This window comes from Manacus vitellinus, unplaced genomic scaffold (genome assembly GCF_001715985.3).
Source record: "Manacus vitellinus isolate BGI_N305 unplaced genomic scaffold, ASM171598v3 scaffold_3_pilon, whole genome shotgun sequence".
NCBI lineage: Eukaryota > Metazoa > Chordata > Aves > Passeriformes > Pipridae > Manacus > Manacus vitellinus.
The window spans coordinates 34129162-34146505 of NW_021940535.1; the positions used below are offsets into that span (position 1 = coordinate 34129162).

Consider the following 17344-nt stretch of genomic DNA (forward strand, 5'->3'; position numbering starts at 1 on the left):
CCGGCCGCCGCTCCCACCGGGAGGTGCCGCAGGAGCCAGCTCGGGGCTGTGCCCTCGGGAATGGGAAGGGAGAAGAGGAGGGACACGCCCGGCACCTGCTGCCGAGGGACGAAAGTCAGTGCCAGGGATGTCATTCCGTGATTTTCAGTTAACGGTCAATTTTACTTGAAGGTTTTCACACTTAATGCATATTCTTCCAAGTATTTTCCCTAGAGATCTGTCTTGCTCAGCTTTTCTGAAGTGGAGAGAAAAATCTGCAGTGCCTTAGTCTTTCTTTAGCACCCCAATTTCTGCTAATGGTACACTAAAATTAAACCTTGATGAGATTCAGTAGACTGTATCTAGATCAGTGGATTGCTCCGGTGCAATATTTTACTCTGATCTGCTTACATTACAACAAATTAGTATATCAATACTAAAATTGAAGTTTGTGATTTTTTTCTTAAGGAATTTCTTTTTTGATTTTTTTTTTTTTAGCATGGTGTGTATATAAAACCGTAAGTTGATAAGTACAGATTCTTAACTGAATCATTGATTTAAAATTACTTTTCTTCTTGATTACTATAGTATGGAGGAGCTCCAGGAGGACCAGCATTCCCTGGACAAGCTCAAGATCCTTTGTATGGTTATTTTGCTGCAGTAGGAGGGCAGGTAAACTTCTAAAATGTTATTTGCTTCTTGATTTTTCTTTCTGGGGAATACTTTCTACATTAGCCTTTGGAAAGAGGAATGCCCAATATTTGCACTGAGAAAAACTACTATTTCAAATAAAAAAAAAAACAAACAAACAAAACCAGAATTGTTTTATTTAGCCCATTTGCTATATGTAGGCATGTAACTCTACAATATAGCTGTATACACACAGGAACTCTGGAGCTTGAATAATGCTGTTAGTTTTTATATTGTGTGTGTAAATACATGCATATATACACAAACATATGCTTGTATGACAGTATTTCCTATATAGGTATATACAGGGACTATATAGATGCATGAAATGTAACTGAATCTTGGCTCAGCTCTGGGCTGGTGAATGCTGTCAGATTCAGGACAAAGAAACCAGAAACAATGGAAAGCATGGGCTGTGGAGATGGCCTGGCTAAGAGCAGGAAATGCTAATAGGAAAGAGGTCATTACATGATCCTAATAGACTTGCAAATGGAAAAGCAGTCCTGAGTTATTCCAATATCTGGGTTTACTGGTAGCATAGAGTGATTATACTTTTAGAGGAAAGCATTCACAACTTTCTTTTTTTATTCCCTGTCATTCTGAAATGCATTTTTAATTTCTTTCCTGTAATTTTGTGGCATATATATTGGTTTTGTATGGTTATGTACCTTACTAGATAAGTAAGATTAATGTTGCTTGAACTATATTACAAAGTCTAGGAGCAATTAAGTCAGGTTTATTGAAGTTCTGTCTTTGTTGGCCATATGTATAACTGTTTATTGCACACTTGTAGGATGTGTGCAGATCTAAAATTCTGCTCCTGGCTCTGTTATCCACAGGTAGACATAACCACAACATGACAGTTTGAATTCAGCAATATTAACTGATGTTCAAATTCACACTGTAATTTGGGCTAGTTTTGTTCTCTGTGTTAACTCTTTTGAGTTAATAACGTATCTCACAGACTATATCTTACTTCTTTATAACTGCTTATGAAAATATTTAGACTGTGTGGTTTTGTAGTAAAGGAGAACACTGGAATGGCCTGTGTGTAGTGAGGCCTCTTGGTGAAGGTGGAGCCCAAGCTCAGTTCTCCTGAATGTGCTGATAAATTGCCTGCCAGCTGAGATGCCTCTGCATGCAGGCACCTCCTGGATGTGTGCCAGGAGTCAGCAGTGGAGCCAGTGACTGACACTTGGAAGAGTGAATAAGCTCCTAAAGAGAAAGGCAGGTAGCAGCAAACAGGATGTGGAGCTGTGGAGAAGAGGTGACAGGAACTGGATGTCAGCAAAACGTAGACTGTTCCCAGTCTTCTCAAGTGAAGCCTGGTTACTGAAAGCTGGGAAACCAGTGGGTTGATGGGTATGATCAAGTTAGCACTTTAGAATACTGAAGTTAGTCCTCTGAAATACTTATATTTGTAGAAATCATTCCTTACTGAAATAAACTGGGTAGCTTTTGAAATGTTACCCTTGGAATTGGAGGTGTCAGTTTTAGAGACCAGTGGCAGTGCAGAAGTAAAAACCCTGTAAGGAGACAGTGAAATAGAACAGATAAATTATCAGCTGCCATCTGTGCAACTCTGTAAAAAGTCACATCTCAGTTTCCCATATGTACTTACTGTAGAATTAGTAGGTTTTGATTATGGTTTGCTGCTCTCTGTGTTGTTTTTTATGCCTATATAATATATAATGGTATCTCTGAGCTTTCTTTGATGTAGTGTACAACAGAGATCTTGTCTTTGATTTATTAGTTTACTTTGTTTACAGAAGAAAGTCAAAAGTATTGTTTCAAATCTTTATTCAATGTAATCAAGTCTGTCTTTATAGGAAGTAATAATTTTATTTTTTTTTAGTCTGTTTGCAAAGCCCATATGCCTTGTCTAGTTTAATTGCTTATGTTCTACTTAAAAAAAAGCCAAGGATCTTTTTGGTAATGTTAATCTTGATTACGATCACGCTTGTCTGTCTTCCTCTGTTTTAAAGTTATGCAGATCCTACCTTTGCTTCAGAAGCTATAAAGCCTTTGAAGAGATTTGCTACTTAATATTCCTGGCTATATATCTTTTTTTTTTCCCCTATGAACATAAAGTGTTAAATACATCTGTATTGTTAGACTATGGAATAGATTGGAAGCAATTTTGGGTTTAGGTTCCATTTACTTTACATAGAATCAAAACATTGTTGCTCTTTTTTCAGACGTTGTCAAATATTGTTTAACATAGTAACTACTACTTGTCTTATAAAAAATGATACTTCATTTCTGAAAGCTATCTGGCTGTGCTGTTCTCACCATGCCATTTAGTAGCATATCTCTGTTCTTTTAAAAAAATAAAAATAAAATAAAAAAGAAAACTTAGCAGATTTAAAAGCATCAGGAAAATGCTGAAGCAAATAAATTTGTTTCAAATACAAAGCAATTCTCTTTTCAATATTTAATGCTTTAGAGAAGGGGCATTTTTATAAGTACAGATATAATGTTCCATTCCTGGATGAGGTTAAATTAAACTCTCTATGAACCCAACTTTCATGTTGGGTGTGGAGGAATAAAACCTAGAATTCCAGCTTCACTTTTGGCAGATCATTGCTTTCCATGAATTGGCAGTTGTTTTCTCTATTTGGCCTTGAGCAGGATGTATTGAAAGTGCACCTTTTTCCAAACCATGCAGATGGGTATCTTTTCTGGGTTTGTTTTGTTTTTCTTTTGAAGTTTCCTTCTGCTTTTGTTTGTTCTAATAGCAACTGACTATTTCCAAAAAAAACCCAGATTTTTTAGTTTACATTTGTCAGTCTTAAAGCTGTCTTGAGAAGAGGTTATGTATTTGGATTCCTTTTTGAAAGGGTAACTAATTTAATGCTACTGGAAAGGGAGTGGGTTCTGGGAATAACCAGACGGGGAATGGGAATTAAAACAATAGCTGATACCTCTTCTATTATCGAAAGGATGGACAAATAGATGCTGATGAGCTACAGAGATGTCTCACCCAGTCAGGGATTGCAGGAGCCTATAAACGTAAGTTAATGATTTAAATAAACAAGCAGATCTAAGGCATAATAATTCTTCTACCATTTACTAGAAAATGCTTGTAGCTGTGCCTTGTCCAAAGCTGTGTTTTTTCTTTGCATGGTAATGGGTTTTCCTTTCATGTGGACAACTTGGCAACATAAATTCTCTCTACTCAGTTCTGTGCACATAATACTCCCCTTGTCAGCGTCTTTAATTTACCACTGCTGGGCTCTGGTGTCAGAGAAGTATTTGCTTTGAAATGGACAGACAGTTCTTAAAAAGGTGTTTTGCTTTGGTTGAAACGGCGCTTTGATATTGACCAAAATCTGTGGCAGGACTCCTCTGTCAGGATACCTCCTGTTCCGTGTAGAAAATCAAGCTTCTGTGAGTGCAGCTGGCTTGCTCAAGCCGTGTCTATGGTGGAATATAAATGACTACTTTGAAGTACAAAACTGTTATGCATTGATATATGAGGAAAATAATTTTAAATATAACTTGAATTGCCTCCAGGTTGTCTACTATCAGTTTTTCTAACAAGTAATGGCTTTTACTTGGATCAAAATATGGTATGGCTGTATACAGGGGAACCAGTTATATAATACTTTATACATCAAATATACTATCAGTATATAATTTAAATATATAATAAATTTAAAATTTCACATTTGGACAAAACTGAAAAGTATGCTTTTAACATAATTTATTTTTTGTTTTTCTAATTTTAACAGCTTTCAACTTAGAGACTTGCAGACTTATGATCTCAATGCTGGATGTATCCTTTGCTATGAAATGTAAACATTTTTGCATTATGTAAGCAAAGATGAGAGGGTGCCAGAAATTTGGGAAATGCTTGCCTTTACTTGATAAGTATTGTGATCATTATGACTGGGGAGCTACTTCCATCCTTACTGATTTTAAAGGATGAAAAAATAATAATAAAAGAGTCTCGGTGACTGATCTTCTTACAAGTGGTATTCCTCTAAGCCTGGGGAACTCTTTCTCCATTAATGTATGAAGAGTCAGGTCTGGTGGCCCAGAATAGAGGTTTGTGCAAATCCCTTATTGTGGTTTTCAAATAGGACAGCTTTCCAATCCTTCCAAATTAGTTTTAAACATTTGTACTACACAGCCTGAATAAGCAATCTAAGTCCCCCTAAATCTTGTTCCTTGAATGAATCAGGTTTGAATATTTAATGGAGTGGTATATGGCATTCGGTGGTAGGACCTATGGAAGACTTAGATATACTGTGTAAGGTACACCTTGGAGTCTTTTTAGCCAAAGCTTAAATTGTCATGTTAGAATGTTTTGCTGCTCAAAAAGAAAAAAGAATAAAGGAATCTTTCTTAAAAAGAAAAAAGCAGAAATGAAACTGGTAGGACTCTTAGTTCACCTTGAACAAACTGCCTAGAATATGAGAGAACTGATATTATTATTATAACTTAATTTTTTCTTTGGCATCTGTTTTTATTTCAGATATATATTCTATTGGTTACAGTTATATACCATCAGGTTAAAGAGAAGTGTATGAACTAAGTTAAATTCTGAAAGAGCAAATAGTTTTAGCAGGTTTCAGTGGGGAGAGGAGGTTCTCTGACCTTTGGATTTGGGCAAAAGTATTATCTCCATCTCTGCTGGGGGATGCTTTAGGTAGTTTCCTACCAGAAGAAATGAATAATAGTAAAATGATATTAATATTGATCTTCAAGTAAGAGTTTATAACTACAGAGAGATGGCTTGCTTTGTTTGTTTTTTTTGTTAAGAAGTGGTTTTCTTAGCTTTGAAATCAGAGAGATATGTCTGGCACACTGGGATTTAATGAGTTTAAAGAACTCTGGGCTGTGGTCAATGGCTGGAAGCAACACTTTGTAACTTTTGACAGTGATGGAAGTGGCACAGTGGATCGTCAAGAACTGGAGAAAGCCTTGATGAATATGGGTAACTTGTGAAATATTCTCGCTTCTGACACTACTTACACCATTTCCCAGTACGAGTTATCACCCTGCAGTAACTGACGTGGTATTTACAATGAAAAATGCATTGGAGTCTGTTAATTTACCTGTGTTTTCAAAATAGGACTTTTTATTTTCAAATAGGATTTAGACTGAGCCCACAGGCTGTGTCTGCAATCACAAAGCGATACAGCACTCACGGAAAGATTGCATTTGATGATTACATTGCCTGCTGTGTGAAACTCCGAGCTCTCACTGGTATGCTGGATTATAGCCTTATTACTATCATTTCCGTAATATACTTTTATTTAATAAAATCTGACTGCTCACTTATCTTAAGTTCAACTTTTGTGTACTTTATATTAGGTTTCTTTCAATAGTCTACAGGCAGAACTGGAACAGCTCTTACTATAGATAAGGATTTTTTAAATTCCAATGAAAAAATGGACTTAAAACTAATGCAGGGTTTACTCCAGAGGCTAGAAGAGTTATGTTATCAAAATTGGGAAACTGTTTATTAACAGAATGTAAAGGCTTGTATGTGATAAATATAAAAATTTAGAATGGGAAATTAAGTCTTGGAATGAATTGCAGTATTCTTTATCGGTTCTCATTCATGTGACTTGGGGAATTTTAGAAAACTACTATATGTTTTTAAAAAATTTTTTAACTGTAATTTTTCTTACCTGGTTTCTGTTTTCTTAATGCATTTTTGCAGAATGCTTTAGAAGAAGGGATACAACTCAGCAGGGCTTTGTGAATTTCCAGTATGATGATGTAAGTGAATTTTAAGGAATACATTAAAATTCCAGGGTAAAACCAAGGAAAAACATAAAACAGAAGACAATCAGTAATGATTTGAATTTGTGCCTATCTTCTCTACACTTCTCTACTTAGTGTAGAGAAGAGACACTTAGAGCCCAAAAGTTCTGGGGCTTGTTGAGTATTGTCTTAAAAAGTTTTCATGTATTTTATAGATTTCTGTAAAATGTTGTTGTGCTCTTTTGTCGGGACTTCTTACCAGCCTGGTTCAAGAAGATCCAAGAAGTTAGATCGCTTGACAGCATCACTTTCTGTGACTTTCTTTTCAATTTTTTATTTTAAGGCTTGGTAGGCATTTTTCCCAGGAAGGGTTGGCAGAGGTCTGGTGGGGACAGACACAAATCACACTCAGTCTGGCTTGTGGTTATTGGCCTCCTGGCCACATTTGTGCAGGAAAAGGAGAAAACTAGATTCAAACCTTCCTGTTTTTTGGGGTGGGGTTCTTTCCTTGTTGGTTTGTTTTTTTTTTTGGTGGGGGAGGGAGGCATTTGTTGGGTTTTATTTTTGTTATCATTAAGGAGATACTTTTATTTACTGATTTTCGTACTTAGTTTTAAAGTTTTGTTGTTCTTTACAGAATTTCTTCACAGAAAAGTGTAGTGACAATGAGTATTGTAGGAGAAAAAGTGAAAACTTGATCTCTGCCTTACTTCTAATATGTGGTTTTCCTCTTTTCAGTTCATACAGTGTGTTATGAGCATCTAAATCAAAAGGAAGCAAGCCATGGATGAACATTCCAGTTTGTGTTTTGCTTTGCCAACTCTTCCAATGATTGTGTATCTCAGGATGGGAAATTGCATATTTTATGAAGTACCGCTTTACACACATTTTTTTAGTCTTGATAATGAATATGAACTACTCACGTACCGTTGTCTATAACTTCCAACCTGTGATTATTAAAGATGCTTTTATTTTTATAAACTTGCAATTCACTGTGTATAACTCAGATCATGCAAATGGTAAGATTTTCTGTAATGTGTTTACTTTTTTCCAATAATGCACTAAAACCAGTTTCTGGAGTGCAACTTACCTTTTCTGTCTTAAACAGTAACATGTATGACTTAAGATGATGACTTCTTTTGTCTTTGATGGTATAAGACATGTACAAACTGAAAGAGCTTTGGAACGGTCATTTTACACTCGTCTGTTAAAGCATCAGTAAGTTTTGGTTGCTTATTTTGTCAGCTGTTTTCAAGATGAAGTTTGTGACACCATGCACTGAGTGTGAGACTACCTGTTGGAACTCCTTGGAAGCAGGGATGTGACAAAACGTAGCAGAGAACTCTTCTAGCTGCATGCTCTGGTATAGGGGCTTTTGTTCCTATAAGATTCTTGCTCTGTTTGTGTCACTATATAAAATACTTTTAAACATCCAAAAGTCGTTCCATGTCAGTTTGTACATCAACTTTCCCTTTTAACAATTAACTTCTAAGCTGGCAGACTTCAGTTACATGTAAATGAATGTTTCTATCTCCTCCACTTTAAACCCTAACAGGTAGGGTTTGCCTCAGTATGCCATCTAATGTACAAGGGCCTAAACTCACTACAAAAAAATTCTTGCCAGATTAGTCTTTCAGATCACAGCAGTAGTTACCAATGTTGTAGCATGCTCATGAAAGCAGATACAGAAAGACATATAACAGAAGTAATCCTTAGAGCAGAAATCTTGCTTGAAGATATTTTTTTATACCCTACCTTGCTAAGAATACTATAAAATTCAGGTCTCTAGTTTCTGGGCTATAAATTCAAAGCAGGCTGGTCTCGCCTAAAGAAGCAACTCGTACTTACTACTTAAATTTAGAATCCTTTGCATATTGCTTCTAGTTTCATTTCAGGAGCTAGTTCTCTTTCTGCATAGACAGCATTATACTTTCACATTCTGATAATTGCACGTTGTCCTGTTGCACATAAAGTTGGGAAACAGACAGAACGCTACAGAAAGCATTTCTGATGTAGTGCCCAAAATTCATAAAGGTTCATCGGAGTCAAGTACCCAACATCAGTTTTGCTGCAGTCCAAAATTCTGACAGCTGACAAGGTTAGTAAGAGTATAAGCCAAAGCCTATTCTTCCTCTAGGGACTTGATAAGACCATTTTGCTTAAATACAGTATTCATCCTTACACTGTTCATTTTACCCTAAAAATGATGAGGTATCTTTACCAAAATGCTAATTACCCATACAGTTTTTCTCTACCTCTGCTTAGTTGTGTTTCTGGTCTTGTAGTGGCTTTGCTGGGATAGAATTAATTTTCATGGCTGCTGTGGTTTAGATTTGTGACTACTCAGCATCAGTAGCACAGCAGCATTTGAGCTGTTGCTGGGCAGTGCTTGCACAGCTTCAGGGCCTTCTCAATTTCTCACTCTGCAATTTCACTGAGTAGGCTGAGGGTGGGAGGGAATGGGGTGGGGAGAGCTGACCCAAATGGGCCAAAGCACTCAAGGCCCAAGGGCCCAAGTCTTTCTCAGTTTATTTTGGCACCAGCCAGCTACTGGGCAGTGAAATGCTGCAAGAAAACAGTGTGAACCAGTAGGGTTTTCTTCAGTGATCTTTGTAAACTGGAAAACAAATTGTAAACTGGAAAACAAATTGTTCCAAAACCAGGAGAAAATTCTAGCTTACTCAATAAAAAAAAATGGTTTTTGTTCTCCCATAAGCATTTTAAAAATCCATCATATTCATAGGGACCAATGGGATAAATCATCTATCATGTTTAGACACAAACTAAGCTAATACATACAGATGCTAAGAAGTTACTATGCTATCATCTAGCTAAAAAAAAGCCACCTGAAACCTTTGTGAAAATTGCTTACCCATTAAGAGTAGATTCAGTGGGCAGGTTGAATATACAAGTTACCTGCTTCAAAGAAACAGTTATTTCAAACTCAGAATTAAGGGTTTCTCTTTCCCAGAAGGCATACTGGGAAGGATGCTTGATACCAAGAGGCATGATTGCTCTTGACCTTTGTGCAAACCATTGGGCATAGTTTCAAATTGATATTTTTTCTAGGTTGCCCTTAAACATGCAAACTAAGGAACAGTAATTTTAGATTTGCTTTGAGAAAAATAAGCCCCTGAGATAAAAATTTGAGAAGCTCATGGGATCATTTTCAACCCTGGAATTTGAAAAATAACATCTGTATTCTACTTTTAGTCTTTTCCCATTCAAGCATCATCTTTTTTTTACAGAGGCCTATAAATCAGAAAGTGCTAAATACAAGAACTTAGAAGAACAAAATACACACAACAGTCTTTGTCATTGAAAATCACTTTACTGATGTTACAATATGTTAGTTACATTGAAAACCACAGGCATTTGTATTAAATACTCCCATAGAAGTGGATAGTGTAACGCTGTTATTATTAAAAGTGAGCAGGAATTTAGAACCCCAAATTACAATGATTTGATTTTATAAAAAGCAACATTTTGTTTAGCTACATGAAAGCCAGATTCATTCAACAGCCCAATGCCTGTAATGTTTATGACAAAAATATCACACTCAAAGCTAGAAAGTTGTAAATTGCAATGCTTCGTTTTGGTGTTTGTCAAAACATTATGCTTCTGTTACCTCAGATATGATTTTTAAAGGATTTTAACTAGCAAAGACAACGATATGGTGCAGACTGTTGTTTTTGCCAATACTAGCCCAGCCACAGTGGTGAAACACGATTCTTCTTGCCTCTCTCAATAAGGGCTAGTACGAGTGAAAAAATAGCTTTTTTTTTACAGCAATGCCCAAGTTAAGCACTAGCACAAAATGAAGATGGCAGAGCCAGTTGGTCTATACCACCCCAAAAGCTTTGCTGAAAGAACCGGTCATACCATAAATAGTGTTTTCTCCAGCAGATTAAAAATTCTGTAATGCTTTGCTATTCTGAAAAAAATACTTTGCATTTATGCAATGATAAAAATAAGTACTGTATTCTATATAAAACATTACCTATTGTAATATATTTTTACCCTTAAGAAAAGAAAAATCAGGTTATATATTCACAGTTTGAATATGTTCTGGACTGTATTTCCAAGCATAAAATATGCAGAGTCTACACAGGCAGTGAGCACGAGTTCTTGTACCAATAATCAAAATAAATCAGCATTTACTGTTATACAGAGCCTTACAATATTGCATGGTTATCTGCTCGCATCACTATACTTACAAGGTCAGTCAGGCCTATATACAGAATTTCTAACATGGTTGTAAAAATAGACTCTCCATGCTAAAGTTAGAATATATTAGGTCTTAAGGCCTCATGTTGATTTTTTTAACAAAAACTTATTTTTTTTTACTCATAGGAATACAGAAATAGAAAAAAAGTTTGTTCCTTTGACATTTTATGCTTTAGCAATTAAAGACAGTGTTAAAGCACCTGTACTTCTCCCTTAGCGAACGTTTCTTTTTAACTGCTGTGTGCTTATTTTCCCAGATTTTCCTCATCTCATTCTGAGTTATATTGCAATTGCAGCTTAAGTAGCACAAGTTTTTAAACAGTTTAAAGCTGGCTTAGCTGAAGTGATTTTGATACTGTTGTAGACTGGATTTTAGAGAACTAAAACTGCCAGATCTGGTTAGGTGAGCCAATTTTGAAGCCAGGTACAGAGTCTCAAGGGTGAGCAAATTACCACATTTCTGTGTTCTGAACTTAATTTTACTGATTGTTTTGGTTACTTGGCTGAGATAACATATTAATGTTGACTGTTGTAGTGCCTTCTCTAAAGTTGCAATAAAAAAGGGTTGTGGAATGACAAGATACCACATGCTGGGTGCACAAGCTGCTGTTTCCAAAGCTTTAGTTTACATCAGCATCCATACTTGAGGCACCGCAAATGATTTTCATGAGCTGACTTAGAAAGTACTCACGTCAAAGCAGTTTCTTGGTGTAGATGATAGAAATTATTAACTCCTTTCCTGTTCTGGTCAAATCACACTTAAGAGTCCTATCTGTTTGCAGCTACCAGTTTCACTGTTTCCTTTCTTCTGCTCTATTAGGGTAATAGTTAGGCACACACGGGAACCTTACCCACCGTGCAGTCGTGGGATTACAACCTGCACATGTGTACAGTTAATTTAAATTTGTCTTCAGGAAATGTGATCAAAGTCAAATACCATATTGCCAATAAATGTCATATGATTTGGAAGGCATGCAAAGAGTGGGTCATCAGCTCAGTAGTCTGATGGATAATCCATTCTGGGAATAAAAAGTCTTCAGCAGAGACCAAAATGCTCAAGTTCTTTAAAAATGAGGCAAACAACCTCACACTGTGGTTGATAACAGTGGTCCAAACAGTCCACTGTTATCCAGTGACACTGATACTCAAATAGTTTAGCTAAAGAAATGAATGATCTTCAGCCTTGGAGCAAGAGAAACAGGAAACAGCTCAACTTTTAGGTTCACAAACTTGGTGATTAAAGAGGCTTAGCCTTCAACAAGGCTAGAAGATGAGAAAGACACAGGATGGCTGAGCCACCAAGTGATTTTACCAGCTGTCATCGTGGTTTAACCCCAACCAGTAACTAAGCCCCACACAGCTGCTCACTCACCCCCCACCTCCAGTGGGATGGAGGAAGAGAACTGGAAGGGCAGAAGTGAGAAAACTCATGGGGTGACATAAGAACAGCTTAATAATTGAAATGAAATAATAGTAGTAGTAGTAAAAAAAAATAATGAAAAGGAAATTAACTGAGAGAGAAATAAAACCCAAGAAAGACAAGTGATGCAAATGAAAAGAATTGCACACCACTAACAAACCAACGCTCAGCCAGTCCCTGAGCTGTGGTTCCCCACTGCCAACCTTCCCCCTAGTTTATAGCTGAGCATGGTGCCACCTGGTATAGAATACTCCTTGGATCAGGTGAGGTCACTACCCTAGCTGTGTCCCCTCCCAGCTCCTTGTGCACCCCCAGCCCACTCTCTGTTGGGGCAGTGTGAGGAGCAAAAAAGGCTTTGGCTATGTGCAAGCACTGCTCAGCAATAACTAACAAATTCCCCGTGTTATCAACAGTTTTCAGCACAAATCCAAACCAGAGCCCCATACCAGCTACTGTGAAGAAAATTAAGTCTACCCCAGGCAAAACAAGCACACCAGTGCAAATTGCACGAGATGTGAGGTGCCATCACCTACACTATAGCAAAAGCAAAAGATCAAAGAATGATTTGGGTTGAAAGAGACCTTAAAGATCATGTAGTTCCAACCCCCCCTGCCAAGGGCAGGGACACCTTCCACTAGACCAGGTTGCTCAGAGCCCCATTCAACCTAGCATTGAACAATTCAAGGGATGGGGCATCCACAGCTTCTCTGGGCAACTTGTTCCAGTGTCCCACCACCCTCACAGTGAAGCATTTCTTTCTAATAAGGTGACCAACTTAGCAGCTTTCTGATCTCAGCCAACTCATACAAGAGGAAATTAGTGAATAAATCATTCATGAAAATACTTTTCAGTACGAGTGGAAAGGGGACGGAAGAGAACAGGAGCTTGATGAGCTTTACACTGGAGTGCAATAACTTTGCTTACAACAGCTATGTATGGGATTCACAAGTCCTAAGAGCTAACTGGTTATCCTTTAGGATTATGAAGTCTCATCCTTCTTTCACATTACATCCTATCCTATTCATTAAACAATTAATTAATGAAATTACTGCAAATTTGGTCAGAATTTCTAGTATATGCATGTCTGCAGTATTGTATGTACCCATTCTTTGCTCTGATTTTGAAACCAGTTGTCACATAAGTGTTGACAAGACCAATCAGTCCGAATCACCAACAGGGATTCGAGTAAGAGGATTTCAGTACACTAGCTATTGACACAATTTCCTTCTGATTTTAATTCAGGATATAGCTCAAAAGTCCACTTGTTCATCAGCACAATCAAAATTATTTCATGAGCGCATCAGTTCAGCAGATTCAACATCTCATAAACCAGGAACTCTTAAATCATTTGGAAGAAGCCATCTTCAAAGTAAAGTCACACTTCAAATCAGATAACTGGCAAGTAGTGGCTTAAGTTCACAACTTAAGCAAAGGTAGGCTGTACAAAATTAACAATCTCCTTGAATCTAATTACTTAAATATAACAAAATTATACATAAATTATCAGTCACAACCATTTCTGGTATATTGTCTGAGATTACTGAAGTTTTTGAATCAACAAATACAGATATTAGCAGGAAAATTTTTACTTATTAGACTGTGGCATCATTGTGCAGCGTTATTATTCGGATATGATCTGCATTTTCCAGTCTCCATCAGTTAGTCATACTAATTTCATTATAAATTATGCAAGATTCTTCTCTCACATTGAAATACATAAAGCCAACTATAACTCATCCTGCAGGTCCTATGCTCATATGAACAATTATTTCTATTTGAGAAGAACTGATAACATCGCCACTTCAACAAGCATCTGCAGTGTAGCTGGCAATAACTAGTTCATTTATTAAAATCAAAACAATAAAAGCATGAGTCTCAATGAGTCAAAATCACTGAGCTATCTTAGTGACAAGTACTCTACTTTAGTCTGGATGAGGTATTATGCAGCAATTTTATATTGCTATTGCCAGTGTAACTAACTATAGTGGATAAAAATATTTGCAATCTTCAAGGTTATTAATCTGGCAGCTTTCCAATACACTACATTTTAGAAGTAGGAAATGACAGACTGTAAGTAAACAACTTCTCTCTCCAACCTCCAGTGGCTTGGGAGGCTCACACAGCCCTGCCAGTTCAGGTTTTGTGCAATGACAAGGTTTCCCAAGTTACCAACCTGATGGAAAATTCTCTGCAGCAGAATTTTACAAAAACCCAAGTCCTGTGATATTCTCACTCTAGACCAAAGTGAAAGTCAATATTTATTTAACTTAAACTTAGTGCTCATAACTAGACTTCCAGTCACTACATATTTCCAGATTTGAAGGTGACTGTTAAAGGTACACTACACACATAACTGTACCATCATATGCTACAAACAAATTATACCAAAACAAAAGAGAAGCTGGAAGTACCCACTACATTGAAAATACAGTCAGGAGAGCCATTTGTTCGCAAAACAAGGAGCTATGAACATTGCACAAAGAGCCAGTATGTTATATCCAGTTCTGTCTGCCAAACCTTGCTGCTCCTTGGTAAGGCAAAATGGAAAGGGAAGAGTAAACAGTGGTAAACATAAGATAAGCACAGAAATCTAACAGAATTATTCAAAATAACACACCAGTTTGTATCCAAACAAATACCATAAAAGGCACATGATGAACAGTCCAGTTACTGAAGACAAGATATGAATATGGGAGGGAAAACTAGCTTCCAGGGAACAGAGTAACACAGTGGCTATAGGGTTAGCATAATGTCCTAATGTATGTGAACTTCTTGAGAGTCCTGCTTAAAGTTCAGTGAAATCAATAAAAGACATACTGATTTCAAGTTACTATGGCTGAGACCCTAATTTCATGAGTTACATGCTACCAACTACCTTTAATCCAGTTATCTACACTCAAAGTAAATCTTTGCAAAAATATTCTTCAGTGCTGATGGATATTTACCTTTCATAAAAGTGCAGAACCTTTTCCTAAAGCAATTACAAGTGACTGGCTCCTTCCAGATGGTCTGTCTGCACCCAATGGCACTCACCTACATTTGTCTTTTTCCAAAATACTTACCAGAACCTGTCAGCTGTGAAGGAAAATCATTTGAACACCAAAGCCAATATTTTGCCATAATCCAACATACAGCCTAATCATAAAATATAGTGCTTCTAAAAATCTTACATACTTTACACTTGCTGACATCTTTAAACATTTCTTAGTTTAATCTTAATATATCTAACTTTATTGAGAGACGTAAAAGTTAAAAAAATATATTAAAAGGTTGCAAGTGTTGGGGTCACTTATTAAAGGAAACACATGAAAGAGGTAGAAGATTCAGAAACACCATAGATGTTCCCATTACAATAATATCTAATTGATCATACTGCTTTTGGGCAAGGTATTCAACTGCACCACAGTCAGGTATTTTATTCTGCAATGGTGCTACCCGAAGCTAAGAATCGGTCAATTTTGGAAAGCCAGAGAATTATACATTGATTTAATATGGTCCAGTTCCTTTACTAACTGAAAATTCCCAAACGGAAGATATTTGTTTTACAACAACCTTTAGAAGTCTCAGGTGTTAGAAATATAACCATCCACTGACTCAGGAGATTAACATCTCCATGGTAAAGGCTTTGTTGCCCTCCACCCTGTTCTTTTTAGGCTAAACTCCCTTGTACTCAATTTAATGCCCCCAAAAATGTCAAGGGGTCTTCAGGGGCAGCAAGCACAGCATTCAAGCGCATGGTAAAGGTGATTCCAGTAACAAAAAAAATTAAAAGACAGCAATGAAACTGGCCACTTGCCCAGCACTGTTATTATCTAGTGCAGTGAAATCCTTATACTTCTCATAAGCTATGCCTTGCCATCTAAAACAGTGTCTGAAATGGTCTATCAAAAATACACAGCAACTCTCACCAGACAGACTTCACATCACCACATCCTGAACTGACTACTTAGAAGTATTCCCAAATGTCCAGCAAGTTTGGGCTGCACATGACTTAAAGACTATGTTGTCTGCTGAATCATTCTTGATTACACCTGTGAGAGGATACAGTGCTCATCTCACTGAACAATGGATTTTGGCTGGTTCCTCTTACGATGATTTAAGACAAAGTGCTGCTGTACCGGTTTCTGCAGTCTACTGTACAACTGAGATTGTCAAGACAGTATAAGATGGTTAAAAATAGTACAGATTTTGGTCAAACACCAGTTTCTGAGAGACACAGTTTTACAGTACTGTACTTTCAGTATTTCCAAAGATGTCTGCTCGTAATATTAGAAAATCTGAAGTGTGATGATGTTAGTCATGACTGTTTCTTTAGGCATTTGGCAAAATACACTTACGTATAACAGCTATTTTTGACATTATCAAATGTTTACATATATACAATCTGTATATTGAGATTATAAACATGTAAGGTAAAAAAAAAAAAGATATGATCCTTGTTTGTTTGACATTTGTGTCAAATAGTTGCCTTTCAAAGCTTGAAATCCTGTCACAAAAAAAATCCTACATTTCTTACTCCTGCATGCTAATCTCTACTACAGCATGTTGTTTATCCCTTATATGTGGAAAGTAAAGAACACAAGGTTCATGCATACAGCGTACAAGTTTACATCATCTGGGCTCTCCGGGAGGCACATTCCCAGTTCCATTTTGGTCTGACTCGGGACTGCAACAAACCAGAGAAACACCTCTCTTATTCAGGACTGGCAAATGGACTGCAGTTGGGATTCTAGGTAAGTGTATCTGTCATCATGCGGCATAGCCTTGTCACATCCGGGCTAATTATCCTCTATTAATTGTTATGATTTTGGTTGTTCATCAAATCCGTGAAATACTAGTCAACAAAAAAGAAAAAAAAAAGACTGCTTTTTTCCCTTCCAGATGAGAGGAAGTTCTCACTGCGATCACGGGCATCTCTGTTGATCTTTCAAATTGTCTGAAGAGCAGATGAATGTGCAATGACTCAGTGATGCTGAGTTTCTATAAAATCCAAAGTAAACAGTTCTGATGTGACCCCAGGAAAACAGTGCAGCTAGATGGACGTCTCCCATAGCTGGAGAGGGGGAAAAGGAACACAAACACACATTGAACACCAAGATAAAACAGGCTGTTACCCAAACAGTGCAAGGAGCTTGTTTGGGGAACTGCATTTAAATCACTTGGGTTACCAAGGCTATGCTCTTGGTCTCCTCTCAGCCTCTGGTGGGCATCTGTTCAGACCACAAAGTCAGCAGACAGTCTCAAGCATTTTAGCATGACTTGCAGTTGGCATAGTAAATGTCCATGGCTGGGAGTGCAAAGTCTTTGAAG

At 37.1% G+C, this 17344-nt stretch overlaps 2 protein-coding genes across 5 annotated transcripts in view; one reads left to right on the forward strand and one right to left on the reverse strand.

The window, feature by feature from the left end:
• SRI (sorcin) overlaps positions 1 to 7825 on the forward strand; it is a 9211-nt gene extending 1386 nt beyond the window's left edge. The window contains exons 2-8 of the mRNA XM_008933782.3: positions 568 to 651; positions 3612 to 3681; positions 4404 to 4447; positions 5464 to 5611; positions 5770 to 5883; positions 6344 to 6402; positions 7126 to 7825. Coding sequence (XP_008932030.3) covers positions 568 to 651; positions 3612 to 3681; positions 4404 to 4447; positions 5464 to 5611; positions 5770 to 5883; positions 6344 to 6402; positions 7126 to 7152 — 546 coding nt within the window. The 3' untranslated portion in view covers positions 7153 to 7825. The remainder of the gene's footprint in view (positions 1 to 567; positions 652 to 3611; positions 3682 to 4403; positions 4448 to 5463; positions 5612 to 5769; positions 5884 to 6343; positions 6403 to 7125) is intronic.
• A 5420-nt stretch (positions 7826 to 13245) lies between these two features.
• The window catches only part of ADAM22 (ADAM metallopeptidase domain 22), a 73199-nt gene continuing 69100 nt past the window's right edge, over positions 13246 to 17344 (reverse strand). For all 4 annotated transcript variants that reach the window (XM_018075756.1, XM_018075758.1, XM_018075754.1 and 1 more), the window contains one exon: positions 13246 to 17087. In XM_018075756.1, coding sequence (XP_017931245.1) covers positions 17067 to 17087 — 21 coding nt within the window. In that variant the 3' untranslated portion in view covers positions 13246 to 17066. The remainder of the gene's footprint in view (positions 17088 to 17344) is intronic.